The sequence below is a fragment of the Aegilops tauschii genome, chromosome 5 (genome assembly GCF_002575655.3).
Source record: "Aegilops tauschii subsp. strangulata cultivar AL8/78 chromosome 5, Aet v6.0, whole genome shotgun sequence".
NCBI classification, from domain to species: domain Eukaryota; kingdom Viridiplantae; phylum Streptophyta; class Magnoliopsida; order Poales; family Poaceae; genus Aegilops; species Aegilops tauschii.
The window spans coordinates 513,522,166-513,538,902 of NC_053039.3; the positions used below are offsets into that span (position 1 = coordinate 513,522,166).

General features: G+C 43.6%; 1 protein-coding gene across 4 annotated transcripts; it reads right to left on the reverse strand.

Annotated features, from left to right (window-relative positions):
• Positions 1-3,528: 3,528 nt before the first annotated feature.
• Positions 3,529-15,305, reverse strand: LOC109772551 (uncharacterized). Of its 4 annotated transcripts, XR_005758184.3 has the most exons (8): positions 14,930-15,305; positions 14,010-14,192; positions 12,582-12,826; positions 11,495-11,587; positions 11,225-11,308; positions 7,974-8,070; positions 7,330-7,744; positions 3,529-6,801 (listed from the first exon to the last, which is right to left on the reverse strand). XR_005758184.3 is itself a non-coding variant. In XM_040391024.3 (7 exons), exons 2-6 carry the CDS (start codon positions 14,074-14,076, stop codon positions 7,978-7,980), a joined length of 582 nt encoding a protein of 193 aa, XP_040246958.1. In that variant the 5' UTR covers positions 14,077-14,192; positions 14,930-15,305; the 3' UTR covers positions 3,529-7,744; positions 7,974-7,977. The 4 variants fall into 4 exon arrangements, 3 of the variants coding, with proteins under 3 accessions (XP_040246958.1, XP_040246959.1, XP_040246960.1); XM_040391024.3 differs by having other exon boundaries at positions 3,529-7,744; XM_040391025.3 differs by having other exon boundaries at positions 3,529-7,744; positions 14,010-14,195; positions 14,930-15,198.
• Positions 15,306-16,737: the final 1,432 nt, after the last annotated feature.

The following is a 16,737-nucleotide window of genomic DNA, read 5'->3' on the forward strand; positions in this document are numbered from 1 at the left end:
GTTCAAATAATGATATTACAAACCAGTTGATTTTACAAACAAGTTGGTATGTACATTTCAACAACTAATTCATAGACTATATATGAAGCTATATAGATACTAAACAATAGGGTTATGAACATACAAGTTCATTCATATGGACATACAAATTCAGATTTTGCTTTTGAACATGCATATGAAGGTATAAATGAATACCATTCTCTTATTAACCAATGAGATAGCAGTTTTTGACAGACAATGCAAATAGGACCTTTATATATAACTTCACAAACATGTCAGGTTTTCATTTCATTTGTAAATATTAATAAATAATTAGTTCAGAGCAGTTCTTAATGAGCACTCATATGTCAGAATAAGTGAAATGGTGAAGCCTAACTCCTACATCTAATTAAAATACCCTAACTCCAGCATCTAATTAAAAAACACTAACTCCTAGATCCACTGGAACATTGAATCACAAAATTTACTTACATATATCATTGGATATAAATGAATCCACTACAAATAACACTAACTCATACATCTAATTAAAATATCATAACTCTTACTTCTACTGCATCATTCAGTCACACCATTTAATTACATTTATCTCTGCCTATAAATGAATCCAATACAAAAGAAACCTAACTAAACATCTAATTAAGAAACACTAACTAGTACATCTACTACATCATTCAATCACAGAATCTATATAGCTGTCTATAAATGAATAATACAAATAAACCTTAACTAATCAACTAATAAAAAACCATAACTACTACATCTACTGGATGATTCAATCATAGATCATACATATAACTGGCTATAAATGAATCCAATACAAGAAAACCCTAACTAAACATCTAATTAAAAAACCCTAACTACTACATCTACTGGATGATTCATATGACATTCATGCATGGAGTTATGCAACAACAATTTAATATGAGTTGGTCATCTGGCATAGTTGCATGTCTAGCAAACCTACTTATGGTTCGCTTTATAAGTACAGGAATCCTACAGATCAAAAATAAACCTACCTACAATTTGAGTTTATGGATAATGAAGTGAGGCTCCTAACTATTTTGAAATTGTGCACTAGTTAAACGTACTGTGTTCATTTCAACAATTAATTGATAGACTTCAAATGAACAAAGTAGGATTTTAACCTCATTTGTACAATATCAACTTTAATATATACACTGGGTGGCGGCTCAGCCCCTGCCGTGGCCCACTGAGGGAATATGCAAAACAAATCTAACAACATATACATCACAGAACAAAATCTGAGCACATGAGGCAATCCAGATTCTAATATAAAAAACCTAACTCTCATTATGATCTCTCTAGCATTCAACCACGAATCAACTACAAAAAACCCTAACTCTCAAATGGGGTTCCCCATTCAATCAAAAAACCCTAACAAGCAGAAGGGGGTGCCGCATTCAATCACAAATCTACAATAAAAAACCCTATCTACTAAATCTTCTACTTAACAACTACAACTAAGAGAGGAGGGGAACGAGAAGGATTACCACATCCACCACCTGCTTGTCGCTCGCCTCCGCACCTGCATCCAGTGCGCCGCCAGATGCCGTCACCACCAGGTCCGGCACGACGGAGTCCGAGCCCACCACCCCCTGCTCCACCAGATCCGCCGCCGCAGCGACCGATCCAGCGACTGCGGGTGCAGCATCTCCCGCACCGCCGACGGCAGCCACTTCTTGGACGGCATCTGCCGCGGTGTTCGCGGCCTCGACCGCAACTCCGTGCGCAGCGGCGGCAGCGCCACCACCTTGCGCCATCGAAGCCTAAGAGAACCCACCGGAGAGAGGGAGGCGGTGGGGTTGAGCGAGTAGGTGCGGTGGCGGGGCGATGGAGACGAGGGGGAGATGATGCGGCAAGGAGAGAGGGAGTGAGCCGATTTTGGGGGGAAATGGTGGGGGCGATGCGGCCGGTGGTGGTTCCCCTCCCTCTTTATGGGATGTGACGTTTTGGAAGTTTTCGTGCGCCGCGTGGCCGCGTGGCTAACCCACGACCGCCGCCGCCCACGCCCACGACCGCCGCACGTGACAAGGGAAAACGATACGCCCATGTGCAATACATGTATACCCTTAGTGTACAAAAGTAATCGGGCCGGTGCGGGCTTGTACAGGGCTGTACGCGCGCTCTCCGCGGGCATAAAAAGACGATCGTGCCCCTCTTCAAGAATCGTTTTTGACAGATCTCAGCCGTCCTTGTGTTTCTCCCCCTCACGTTCAGCCCGGGGGGAGCACCGGAGGAGAAACGGTGTTCATCATCTGCAGCTACAACCCGCCAGGCAACTTCTCCGGGGTGAGCCCGTACTAGGCTATATGCATCATGCATACGAGCGTGCATGTACGTACGGCGTATTGCATAAATAAAATGATTAAGCTGGGATGACCACAGTGTGTGTGATCAGATGTGATATATAATTAACCAGCCGGCCGGATTTGACGCCATATATTGTTTAGACCGGCTGTATATATATACTGTTATGATTCAGGTAATAAGTTGTGTTATTATACAAGCAGTGTTTATGGATTAATATATGGTTCTACTATTATACGAGTATGGTATTTGTACCTCGTTGTAAAAAAGACCAGCGTACATAGAAATCACTAATCAAAGTGTCTTTCTTCCATTTTGTCATCTCACACTTGTTCTCTATGTTGTGTATTTTTTTTTCGGATCCCAACTCGTACAGACAAACGGAGTAAATCTTGAGAGGGCACGCTAGGTCTCGTTCCTAAGACTCTCGCTCCCTCCTCCGCGGCATAGGCCACTCCGACCGTGACGGCCACCCACTCTGGCATTATGGCTCGCCCATCCCCTCCTAGGTTTCGCTCTGGATCCAGCTCCAGCCGCGGTTCATGGTCTTGTGCAAGCTCACTCTCGCCCAGCGGTCCGTCGCAGGTTTCAGACTCGCTTGTGTCCCCGCTCGTGTCTGCAGTAGATCTGGCCTCGACGGCGCGATTCTTGCCGCAGGGAGAGTCATCCCATGCCACGCATGCCTATGATACTTTGGATCTGGGCGCATTACCCTGAATTAAGCAGTAGTGCCTAAAATCCATCATAGCCATGCCCTCCGCCCTCATCATTTCCTCTTTGGGCGAGGAGGGATGGACGGAGGTCTAATCCCAAAGGAATAGATGCACAAGGAGCCATCGGGTATTAGCGCGTGCCTACAGCTACACCGCTCGGACCTACTCCAGGACATCAATGGTGCACCGGGCCGCGAGGCCTTCTTAAGCCGCTTCAAAGGCAAGTGTTGCCGATGCCTTAGCAAACACTACTGGAGAAAGGGCAGCGGAGATCCTCCGTGTTGCATCATTTGCATGCTGCCAAGGCAGTTCGGCAGAGTGCCCTCAAAATCCATGAAACATCAATCCAAGAGAGGCTGCTTGTGCGAGGTCAGGATATGTCCGTCGCCAACCGGGGGGGGGGGGGGGGGGGGGGGGGGGGTTCAAGATATGGTTCACCTCCCGGGGGTGAGCCCGTACTAGGCTATGCATGCATTCGTGCATGTACGTAGCAGCCAATATATTGCATAAATAAGAAAGAAGTCCACATTTCAACCTTCAACTAACCACTCGGTTTGATTTACAACCCTTAACTCTAAAACCATCCGAATTGCACCCTAAACTTACCACATGGTTCAAAACACAACCCTTGTCTTGGTTTTGGACTGGTCAACCGGTTTTGACCGGAGTCAAGGCTGACTGGACATGCCAATTCAGCAGCCCACCTAACCTAGTCTCTCGTTTTCTCACCTGAGCCCGAGCCCGGTCCTCGCTGCCGCCGCTGCCTGGCACGCCTCCATTCCGACCCGCGGCCGCCGTGCCCGCCTCCCCGCCGCACCAGGCGGCCGGCGACTGGAGTGACCGACAAGTGGCGGTGCTGCACATCCTCCGCGTGGGCCCCGAGCCCGAGTCTTCCGCCTCACCCCTCCTCTCACAGCAGCGGCCGCCGCCGCCGACCAACGCGACCGACGCGTGGCGGCGCTGCATCTCCGCCGCGCTGGCCCGAAGCCCGACTCCCTCACCATCGCCCCGGTCCAGAAACAATTATGTCGTCGCCGGACGCCATGGACGTACCCGCGAGCTAGTCACCGTCTCCGACCGTCGCAATCGTAGCCACCGGCCACCCCTCGAAGCGCCGCCATGTCCCTTAGCTCCGCCGCGCCCCCCTCTTCATCCTTGTCCAGGTGATTGACGCGGGGTGCCCCCAATCAAGCCATCCGACACCATCTTCTTCGCCTCCTACCGATCATCGTCTGTCGTAGATCTCCGTCGCTACCTCGACACTGCCCTCACCGTCTGCTCCCTCAGCCTCGCAACGTCCGCGCGAAACTCCTGGCGCGCTCACAGGCAGCGCCGCGTCCCCGAGCCTACCTCGCCATGCGCCCATGCCCCGATGCCCGCCATTGACGACGAGGTGGACGCCTCTGAGCTCCCTTTGCCTTCCTGCCATCGCTGTCTTCATCAGGGTGAGCTCCCAGTCCTCCCCGACCTCTCCCCTCGCTCTCCGGCCGCCGCCGAACCACGCGGAAACTGGATCAGGGGTGAGGCATCCTAGGCAGAGGTGGTGGCGGCTGCTCTGGTGGGGTGGGGCAGGGCTCAAGCTGGCTAGCGGGTAGGGCAGGGCGGCGGAGATGCAGCGGCGCCGTTTGCCGGTTGCCGGTGGTGGCCGGAGTCAGGTGCGGCGAGGCGGCGGACACGGCCGTGGTGGTGACTCTGTCGCGGGAGCAGAAGGGGGTTGGGGTTGAGTGGAGACAGAGGAGACCGATCCATCTTTTTTTATCCTGCTGAGTTGGCCTGCTCAGTCAGCGAGGACTGCAGTCAAAACTGGTTGACCAACCAAAAAACAAGACCAGAGTTGTCTTTTGAACTTCGTGATAAGTTAAGGGTGTAATTCGACCGGTTTTGAAGTTGAGGATTGTAAATCAAACCGCGTGGTTACTTCAGGGTTGAAATGTGGACTTCAGTCGCGATGATGCGAGATTTCAGCAGGCCAGATTCACGCTATAGTGAGTTGCCTTTCTTCCGCAAACCATGACACGGAAGCAATTCAGAAACAGCACGATGAAACAAGTGTGCTCAACAGAAAATAGTTTAACCGCACTTTCTGTTTGTGAAGTAAGGGCAGGAATGCCAAGATCGGATCCGACCCTTCTGAGACATGGAAATATGACAAAAGGCATGTGTCCCCTGCAACCAGCAACTAATGTGTAACGAGCAAGATCGGTTTTCCCAGACATCGAGTGTTGCAGCTGCAATTCCCTCAGCCACCAAACAAATAGCAAGAGAAGCGTATTCCAAAAATTCTGCACGACTATCTTGGTGATCAGCTTGTGAATGCGGAAGCCTTCATGGTGAATGTTAGCAGTGCCATATGGCGTTCATCAAGCTTTGTAGATACAATAGCAGCCATTATCCAAATATGAGACGATGATCTAACCCTGTAGTCGGTGCTGTGGCAAATAAGTATCCAGATTTTAACAACTCTTGGTTTCTGTAGAAGAGATCAAGAGAACCTCTCGTCACATCGTCGGTGTCACCTAAGCTCCACGAACAAGCTACTGTCGGTAGCAGTTGCGGTTCGTCCTTATCGAGGGTTGCAGAGGTTGCGAGGATCGGACAAACAATCCGACAAGCGCTCCATTGTCCAGCAAATATCAAATCACCAGGTCTGTAGTCAATGGAAACATCTGGATTCAAGACCGAGATCCGCAGCCCCCAGTCCCAAAATGAGCATTTCATTTCCTGCCAAAAAGGTCGCCGACATGGCATAGCAAACCTAGAGTGCTCTTGGAGAACCTGATGGATGGATTTGGTTATGAGTCACTCTTCCCTAACACATGAATTGCCCATGATCGCCTGAACAAGCTCTTTTGCTGAGATTGGTACATATTTACTACTGTTACCATGCATGCATAACAGGATTGGCAAACAAACTGGGGATGCACAGATATTACTATTAGTGACAGGAAAAAGTATTTGTTTCCTCATCAGGCACTCCTCTAAGATTAATCAAAACAAAATTCCGTATACATGGTGTCATAATTTACACTAACCTACAAAAGAAAAATGATGAAATATAACGAAAATGACTACATGCTTAAAGAAAAGAAAGTGAACTTCAACTCAAGTGAATCCATCAATGTCAACTTATTCCAAATGTGAAGTAAGCAAATCTCCGTCTCTTAGTGGTGAATCTGAATACTAGAAATTCAGCTGAATCCTGTTTTCTTCTTTTTCCTCTTTAACCATAAATCTCGAGATAAAATCTATGTCTCTTTTTCATGTATTTTTCTATAGATGTTGTCAATTCATACATGTGGAGAGCTTGCAACAGCAATGAGAAAATATGATGGCAGCATAAGCTTTATTCTCACTGTAAAGAAAAGATCAAATAAAAATTGTCCATTCAGAATTGAGGCATATATGTTGCACATCGACCAAATAAGAAAGCAACTGGTACACTTGCTGATCAGAAGAACAATCATTGTTACCTAAACAATATAACATGGATCTATGTTGCTAGACATGAAGCTCGCTAACTTACATTAATATTGCAAGGCTTGGTGTTGTGCTGCATAATTAAATGCACCGTACTTACTGGATAATCTGAATGTTAGTACATGTCGAACAACTGAAAATTCAATTCCAAAGTGCAAGTATGTGCTACCTTGGTTCTTTGTTGTTTCTGCACATGCCTCCTTATCGTAAACCTCACTCTCTTCCCTTGGTCAATCCTGAATTTTACTGTTTCATACTTGATTCCTTGATTTACATAGATCTTGAGGAATCCAATAGAGTGAACATATAAAGAGCTAGTAACTAACAGTTGTAAAATCATACGGCTGTACATGAATATACTTTAGTTATACAGTGGACATTGAACAGGAAGATGAAAATATGTAGCACAATACAATTTGGCCTATCGTGGCAGCAAAATTTGGATATACTCTCTTCCCTCAGTAAATCCTGAATTTTATCATTTCATGTTGGATTGCCTGATTTACAAAGATTTGGTAGGATCCAATAGAGTTGATAGATAGAGAAAGAGCTGGTAATGAAACAGTGGTAAATTCATCCAATGTACATTAATATAGTTTAGTTATATGGTGGAAACTGAACATGCCACTATTGCAAACCACCCCATTAGCTGAGAGGACGATGAAAACCATAGCACAATACAACCTAAAATTAAAATTTGGCCTACCATGGCAGCAAAAAAACATACGGCAACTGAGATTAAGTATATATGTCGACATAAGAAAAAACTATCTAATGTAAATTTAGTGCTAGCAGTCATCTAGCTTACCTCGTTAGAAATAAGAGGACGGATCAACACAAACATCATACTGGAGTGCTGGATCATGAAACTCACGCCTCAATCCTCATAATCAAATGAAAATATTAATTAACAGAACAATATGATTTCACTTGTAGAAGATTATGCCGGAAACAACTACAGAAAAAAAAACTTTTCAAGCATATCAATAAGTAAATGATACCTCTGGCAAAGCAAGGTTGAAGAAATGGGTAGTATGATGGACAACACAAACAATATATAGCAATCCCAGCTTGGTACATACATAAAAACACGAATTGTCCTTACTCTCGCAGAAATGTTGTAGGATGGTAAACAAGAAATTCACCTATCCGAAACTAGTTAATTAAGTAATGAAGTAGCAGGTCAGTACAATTGCTTCTGCCGATTAAGTCCAACATTGCGCCTGTCAAAAAATCAAGCTGATCTTCAACAATACAAACAAAATATTTTTACTATTGTCATCTTCTAGATTTATATACTGCACCACAATATAAAATAAGATAATAATTGAAATGTCTTATTCATTCGAGCCTCCAAGAAATGGAAATCTACCTCGGAGCTAAATAACAGTAGACAAATATGCATGTTGACTGAAGGTCTATGAACCTCTGAAGTAATGTGGGACTTTTTACCTTTCTACTCTTGGTGGAGGCTTCGAGGCAGCCTCAAATTTATTGAATATAAAAATTCATTTGGACGGTAGAAACGATCACACGTTGTGTACGACTTCTGAAAGTACATATGTATCACGTATAGGCAGAGATATGACTTAGGCATTTGCAATATGAAAAACAGAATGGAGAATTGGCACATAAACTAATTGAAGAGATTGTAATTAGTGTTGTAAAATTTGTAATCATGTCATCTAACTGATAGAGACGACTTCTTATCGTGAAGTTGTTGCTCACCCTGAATGGCAACATGTGATGGCACAGAAGATTACTGCTCTTGAGTGCACCGACACATGGGAACACAATTCTCTTTCTCACCGCGCTCGTCCCATCACTTATAAGTGGGTCGCAAGGTTAAGACTCTAATGGTTCTCTTGAGCGTTTCAAAGCTTGTATTGTGGTATGAGGCTTAAGCACAAACATGGCCATGACTATGATGAGACATTTGCTCCTATGCCCCACATGACCACTGTTTGCACACTTCTAGATGTGGCTTCTATTCACCACTAGTTTCTCTCAGCTGGTGTCAAAAATACCTTTCTTAATGGTAAGTTGTATGACATGGTCTACATGTAGCCTGCACCTGGGTATCCTGTTCCTGATGGCATGATTTGTTGTCTTCGTCGCCAAGTCTATCGCCTTAAGCAAACCCATCGTGCCTAGCTTGAGCGTTTCGTCTCGATGGTGATGTGGTTGGTTTTTGGCGAGTGGTCATGATCTGCAATTTATATCCACCTTTCTGCACATGGTTGGAATCTTCTATTTGTCGATGACATGATCATCACGCATGACGACTCTAACTACATTGCCTTTGTGATGGCTCATCTTACCAAGTAGTTTCTTATGCCTAATCTTGGTCCTCTTCACTACTTCCTTGGGATTGAAGTTTCTTCTACCTCTGATGGCTTCTTAATTTTGCTAAGAGAAGTATATCCAAGATATTCTTGCCCGTGCTGCTCTTACTAATGAGCACACTATTCGGACTCCTATAGACCTCAGCGTCCACCTCCGTGCTTCTAACAGTGAGGCTTTGTCTGATCTGACGCACTACTGTCATCTTGTTGGGAATCTTGTCTATTTAGATCTCACTCGGCCGAACATTTCATATCCCGTCATAGTCGAAGTCAATTTGTCTACGCTCCCGCTTCAACCCACTAGTCACCTCCTCCGCGTTTTATGATATCTTCGTTCGGACACTTATCACGTGATTCAACGTGTTTGCTATGTTCTTCTTGCACCCGGTGAACGCACCAAAAGGACTACTCAGTCTGTTGAATGTGTCGTCTTAGGTTACGGCGATGAGCACCATGGCTATTGATAGTCGAGTGCGCATTTCTCGATATGTGACTTTTGATGAGTCTCGTTCTTTCTATCCATGACCATCCTCTCCTATGCCCCCCCCCCCCCCAACGACCATGGTTCTATCTACTTTTTGATGCTCGTCCCATCACTTGTAAGTGGGTCGCAAGGTTAAGACTATAATGGTTCTCTTGAGCGTTTCAAAGCTCCTATTGTGGTATGATGCTTTAAGCACAAACATGGCCATGACTATGACGAGACATTTGCTCCTATGCCCCATATGACCACTCTTTGCACACTTCTAGGTGTGGCTTCTATTCACCACTAGTTTCTCTCGGCTGATGTCAAAAATACCTTTCTTAATGGTAAGTTGCATGAGACGGTCTACATGTAACCTCCACCTGTGTATCATGTTCCTGATGGCATGATTTGTTGTCTTCGTCGCCATGTCTATCGCTTTAAGCAAACCCATCGTGCCTAGCTTGAGCATTTTGTCTCGATGGTGACTGCGGTTGGTTTTTGGCGAGTGGTCATGATCTGCAATTTATATCCACCTTTCTGCTCATGGTCGGAATCTTCTATATGTCGATGACATGATCATCACTCATGGCGACTCTGCCTACATTGTCTTTGTGAAGGCTCATCCTACCAAGTAGTTTCTTATGCCTAATCTTGGTCCTCTTCACTACTTCCTTGGGATTGAGGTTTCTTCTACCTCTGATGGCTTCTTAATTTTGCCAAGAGAAGTATATCCAAGATATTCTTGCCCGTGCTGCTCTTACTAATGAGCACACTATTCAGACTCCTATAGACCTCAGCGTCCACCTCCGTGCTTCTAACAGTGAGGCTTTGTCTGATCTGACGCACTACTGTCATCTTGTTGGGAATCTTGTCTATTTAGATCTCACTCGGCCGAATATTTCATATCCCGTCATAATCGAAGTCAGTTTGTCTACACTCCCGCTTCAACCCACTAGTCACCTCCTCCGCGTTCTATGATATCTTCGTTCGGACACTTATCACGTGATTCAACGTGTTTGCTATGTTCTTGCACCCGGTGAACGCACCAAAAGGACTACTCAGTCTATTGAATGTGTCGTCTTAGGTTACAGCGATGAGAACCAGGGCTATAGATAGTCGAGTGCGCATTTCTCAATATGTGACTTTTGATGAGTCTCGTCCTTTCTAACCTTTGTGAACGCCCCAAACTAACTGTTCAGCTTGTTGAATGTGTCTTCTTAGAGTCTAGTGATGAGCACAAGGGCTATTGGTGTTGGGATTCTATCGGTAGTCGGATGCGCATTTCTCGGTATGTGACTTTTCATGAGTCTCGTCCTTTCTATCCAAGTCCATCGTCTCCTTTGGCCTCCCACATTAACGATATTTCTTTCCCCAATGTCCTCGATACACCTATCACTCATGTATTGCCCTCTTCCACCCATCCCACTGTGTCTTCCCGCTACACCACCTTGTTTGTTACCTCGGGCTACCTCACCTCACTTGTCCCTTAAGGCTTCCCTGATGATTCCTCCTCATCCTCTTCACTACACTGCTGGTCCACGTGTTGTGGATTCTTCTGATGTAGGTTTACAGTTACAATTATATCATTTTAGAAATCGTATGTAGGTTTGACTAGATGTCTAGGCCCATGTCTGTACTCTATAATATCATACGTAAATACAAGGGTGTGCCTTAACTTATCACCATCCTCCAGAAGGCAATCTCTACTCCAACCTAGGGCGTGCATTACATGATGGAAAATACAAAAATCTTTCAAACTTTGACAAAAACTTATAGAAGTAATTGTAACTCAAATAAATAGCTATGTTTGCGATTTCAAAAGGAAGATATTAATGATAAGGTGTCGAACAAATATGCATGCATGTTGTATCATGCTTATAGAGAGAACTCACATGAGCTGCAGAACGATCCTCATCTCCGAGGAATTGAGTATTTGAAGTTGGTGAATGAAAACTTAAATCCATCAGCGGATCTATCTGTAGGAAATGAGGGGAAAAAGGAGTTACACTTGCCTGTTTTACTAATGACCTTACAGAGAATTGTAACACTGTGCAACCACCAAGATGGTGCTTGACAGTGCATTTACCATGCAGCACATACAAGATTTGAATATCTATTGGGTATATGGCCTAACCACAGGAGCAAGTTATACTTTAAACTACCTGCAGATCTGAAAATGTAACAAAGCAAAAGCAGCCGTACGGTTTGTGTGTCTCTACAGCATGGTCTGCAATAAGAAATACTCGAGAAACAACCTACATACAGACCAAAGCAGAATAGTAAGAATCTGCCAACCTTTGAACTGAGAGATGGAGGAAAGGGCAAAAAATTCAGTAAATAATAACAAGGATTCATTACCACAACATTTGTCATAGTTTGTTTGAAACTGTAGCATAAAACAGCTTATAAATGGATTGGCACACACAAACTGGAAACTTGCACTTTGCACTTTGACAAGGTAGCAAAAGGAAACGTTACAAACATATGCAAGTCTATAGAAGCTAGCCTCCTTCAAAAAAACATGATTCTCTTTTGGAATAGACTAGCACATATGCCTAGAAATTCAGTACTGGCCATGTTTTGAATTAGATAAAACCTGCCACACTCGCCAACATTTTGTTAGTAGTATGCTTAAAATCCATGATCGGACTAGGAAGGCAACACAGCTGTTTACATGTTAGTTAGTAATAAGGTCGAGCGCTTCTTCCATGCATGACAATAACACTGATTTGTCTCCAGTTGAAAACAACCTAGCTGAAAAGCATAGTACAAGGCCATGTAAATATACACCGTTGATTTATGTTCATTAAAATCCATTAGCATAACACAGAAACATAGTGTATACTGATTAGATATAATCGACAACATGTTAGGGCGGCAACCTAGCACACCAACCCACAAGGTGGTCAGAATGAAATTATATACTCCCAGCACAGTGCAAGAACGGCAGGTGTGCATCGTTGCTCCCTAAAATAATAATCAATTAAAGAGCCTTAAGTGTGTTGTTTGTTAAACCTGTCCTGTTTGAGTTCATAGTAAACTTGATATGTCCGTCTCTATACTACATTCCTTTTTAATTCTGGTAATTATAATACCATAGTCATCACTCGTCATTATAGGTTTCACTTTTTTGTTTGCAAACTCTGCAGACTGTCCGTACATGGCAAGGTACTAACGATGGATGCTAAAAAATCATGTCTTTTTTAAAACAACAGAGCCGCATTTAGCTTGGCATGTGATCCAACGTACCTCAGCTGGAGCACTGGCGGTCTGTATTTCCGGCGAAGTTGTTAGAACAGCGAGATTGGATGCTTCCGTAGAGCGCTCGATGCCTATTATGTGGCAAAGGAGGGAGTTCATGTGGAGTTCGTGTCCGTCACAAGTTGATGCCGTGCTCGAACATGACACAACAGTGGCAAAGGAGGGCAGAAGAGTCCGTGTCCGGTACCTGTTGATGGCGTAATCGTCCTGCTTTGCACATGAACAGATAACACCTACAATGGACAATAATATAAACCTGAGACTATAACATGTAGCATCTAAATAACAAAGAATTGGAAATATTACCAGAGAGAAAACCCACTCTGGTAAACAAGCAATAGTACTTGGACTAAATATGGTATTTAGACATAGCCGGCCATTAACATGAGGTCATTGTTTTGGATTTTATCAGTAATGTGCTTAGGGAACTTTTGCGTACTTCTATTGATAGCCAGAAGCCATGGCTAATGTATCTGATCTATGACAAGAACATGTGTCATAACTCATAAGTTATCAGCTAATTACATCTTTGCTTCCAATTCTATAACTACGAGGGTAATGAAACCTTAGAGTAATTATTAATATCTCAACAATACCTATGTTTTTGCAGTAAATCTGTGGCTCATGCGCTATCATGATAATTATTTTCGTGAAATAAAAAATATGTACAGTGTGAAAGAAAATAATTAGAGAAAGACAATAGTATTAGTACGTACCAATTACCATGATAATTATTTTCGTCATATAGGTATTATTTTGAAAGAAATCAGTTAAGGTTAACCAAACATGGGTACCACAACAACGGCATACCATTTTCAATTGGGATGTTTTACTTTACCATACATAAATAAAGTAGGACACCATGAGATAAGTAATTCGTGTTTGTACTTTGTGCAAGAGGAAATAGTTGAGAACATAATGATCAGACATACTATACAACTGAACACTGAACCAACTGAAAAATATTCTAGATTTCCTCATCCTATATAATATGTTCCCATGACCTGAACACATAGCATAGAAGGTATATCTTGGGAAAATATATATAGAGCAACAGAACGAAGGAAGCTAACCCTTGCACTGTTGCGAGAATTTATACTATAATCACCAAACAAAGTGGAAAACAAGGTTAATACTGATCACTGCTGCTACAAAGACTTATGTTTAATCCAGCAGTGCATGAATGCAACCACAACAACACCCTGAATATTCGTCTAGAAATATGTGTTTGTTTCCATTTACCGATCTTCACAACTGTCGATTACTGCTACAGATATAATGAGCATGCATGAAGAAAATCAAAAGGTGGGTTATACATTTATCTTACTCTGTCTGATCATTATTGGCTCCTTTTTGCTACCAACATCAGAGGATGCTTTACACTATGATTCAAGGGAAAATACGTCAGTCAATTACCATCAAGTTGGTTGATGTGACGCTTGGAGTGCCGGACGCTGCTCGCTGGTATCCTTTGGTAATTCATCACTAACTGGTCCGGGAGCGCCTTCGGACAAGCGGGAGAGCCGTAGTGCGGGTGGTGGTGCGGCAAGACAGTGCAGGCCAGAAGGGCGATGAAGAAATACTACCCTCTGTTCATAACTGCTAAGAAGAAGACATCCTTCATTATAAAAAAGATAAACATGCTGGATGAACATGTCAAAATCATTGATCGATAAAGCATGGAATGCAACAAAAATGTCCGGCTTTGTACAGACCCAACATACCATTGTTTGCTCGAAGCTAAAGTTCAGTTGTGCACTTAAACCCCACATTCAAACCACAATATATTATGAGCAGACAGGAATCCTTGAATAAAAGGATGCATCTCTAGGTCTCACATGATAGATCTGTATCTTGCAGGGCGTTCAGGTCCCTAGTAACTAAGTTGATCTTAACTTAATGGGAGCAATTTCCAATGGATATAACCTATTCTGATATTTTTGCTCTGTATATTAACTGTCAGACAATTTGCTTGATGGATGCACTTCATTGTAAATAGGGTGCTATATGCTTACCAAATAAAAACTGAACCTAAAGGCTACAATAATAATCCAGAAGGAACTTGCATTGGGCGGTAAGGGAAGACTGCAGTTTTAGCCCCTCACAGATTTTCCTGCCAACTATGTATCGTCAATTTTTGCGGAATCGATCATGTACAAACTAACCTAAAAATTTCTGTCTACGTCCTAGTGTGTCATCTTTTCCAGATCAAAGTATCAAAGCAACGCCCGTCTGACAGGTAAGTGGAGAGAATGTTCATTACCTAAGATCAGCGAGACTGTCGCTGAAGCCGAGTCAAAAAGGGAAATTTGCGATGGATGGTTGCACAAGCTTACCGGGATACGCGGCTGCGGCAGGTAGAGGTGACTATCGGAGGACGGCAGCAACAGCAAGCTCCAGAGCCCTCGGACCCGAGCGGCGCGAATCATGAAGGCGTAGCCGGAGGAAGGACGCGAGGGGGGAAGGAAGCGCCGAGCAGCGCAGGCCTCCGAGGTGTGGCGCCGGGAAGGAGCCGCCGATTCCGCCGGAGGAGGTGTCCTGATCTGGCAGTAGCACCGGAGCTAGGGTTCCGTCGGCAATTTGGGATTTTTGGGGGGTCCGTGGAGGAGACGGGCAAGTGGGGATTGGGGAATCGAAGAGGCGGCGGGGGCGCGGGGAAGTCCGTGGGGAAGGAGGAATCCGACCGACGTAGGCTTGGGCTTTTCCTTTCCTGCTCGCTTCTTCTTCTGGATGTGGGATTGGGCTTCGTTGGGCCATATGTCGAGGCCCAGGCGGTCAACGACGGGCTTTGGAATCCGCTTTGTTGGAGGACGTTGTCTCGCTGAAGTTTGGGTGCCGCGAGTTGGCCCGGCCCAGGCGCGAGGAAAACAATAGCCTCGTTTTCTGTTTTGGGTTTTTCACGTTTTTGTTTTTTGTTTAATTTTGTTTATATTACAAGTGTTTAAAAATGTTAAGCAAGCATTTGGAAAATGGTAAATGTGTACAGAAATTTTTTTGACCATGTATTTAAAAAATAATGAAAACAAATTGATCATGTATATAAAAATGTTAATCAAGCATTTGAAAAATATTAAATGTGTATAGAAAAAATGTTCACTGTCTGTTAAAAAATGATGAAAAATATGATCATGTATATAACATTGTCATTTGAAAAAAATGTTCAACAAGTATTTGAAAAATGTGACATGTGTTTATAAAAAATGTTGACCATGTGCTCACAAAATGTTATACTCGCTAGATCTAGGACGTAGGACTTAGATGTGGAAAATGAAAGACATATAGATGTGCTTTAGCAAAAGTGTCTCCTTTTCCCTGAACTTTGATTGATGTAGGCCATGGAGTGATGTTTTTCAAAGAGAAATCGATCCCCACATTTAGATAATAGTATAGTCACTTCAAGACCACCCGCTAGATGTAAGCAAAGTGCCCAGCTCAACAAAGAAAAAGATGTAAGCAAAGTGCAACAAATGTTGTTGGTGCATCATCATCTAACTTAATTTATCTATCTCCATGGATGATGCCATATGATTCGGCTGATTGGAAGATAATTTTATAGTAGGCCAGCAATCCTAAGAACACTACTAAAGAAAACCTTATATACAGAACTTTAGAAGTAGTGCTTGTTAAAAAAGCTTGCTAGTGCTAACTAGCAGTAGCGCGTTGGGGAAAACCGCGCTACACATACATATGTAGCAGTAGCGCGTCTAACAATAAAAGCGCTACTACTAAAATTCCCACTGCTAAGTCGATAGGCTACACATAGTTGTAGCGATTTTATAGAAACAGCGCTACCGCTAATATTTTTGTAGCAGCGCGTTTACGCAGAAAGGCGCTACTGCTAACGAAAATAAAATAAAATGGAAAGCAAATAGAAAAGTAAATGAAAATGAAAGAAATAGAAAAAAGAGAAAGGAAAAAAATAAAATGTAAAGAAAAATAAATGAAAAAGGAAAAAAAAAGACAAAGGCATAGCAGTAGCGCGTTTTCTGAAACGCGCTATAGCTAACTTAACTATAGCGTGTTTTCCGTAACGCGCTACCGCTATGTTTGACTTAACCAGCGGTTTCCCTCCCCCCGGCCACCACTTCTCCCCCAAATCCCTCGCCCCACTTCGCCGCCCTCTCCCCAATTCGCCGTCGCCCCA

Coding starts and splice junctions, on each gene's coding strand:
- LOC109772551 (XM_040391024.3), bottom strand. CDS start 14,076: ATGAATTACCAAAGGATACCAGCGAGCAGCGTCCGGCACTCCAAGCGT. Junction 12,827..14,009: donor TCACATCAACCAACTTGATG/GTAATTGACTGA, acceptor TGTCCATTGTAG/GTGTTATCTGTTCATGTGCA. Junction 11,309..11,494: donor TTACATTTTCAGATCTGCAG/GTAGTTTAAAGT, acceptor CATTTCCTACAG/ATAGATCCGCTGATGGATTT.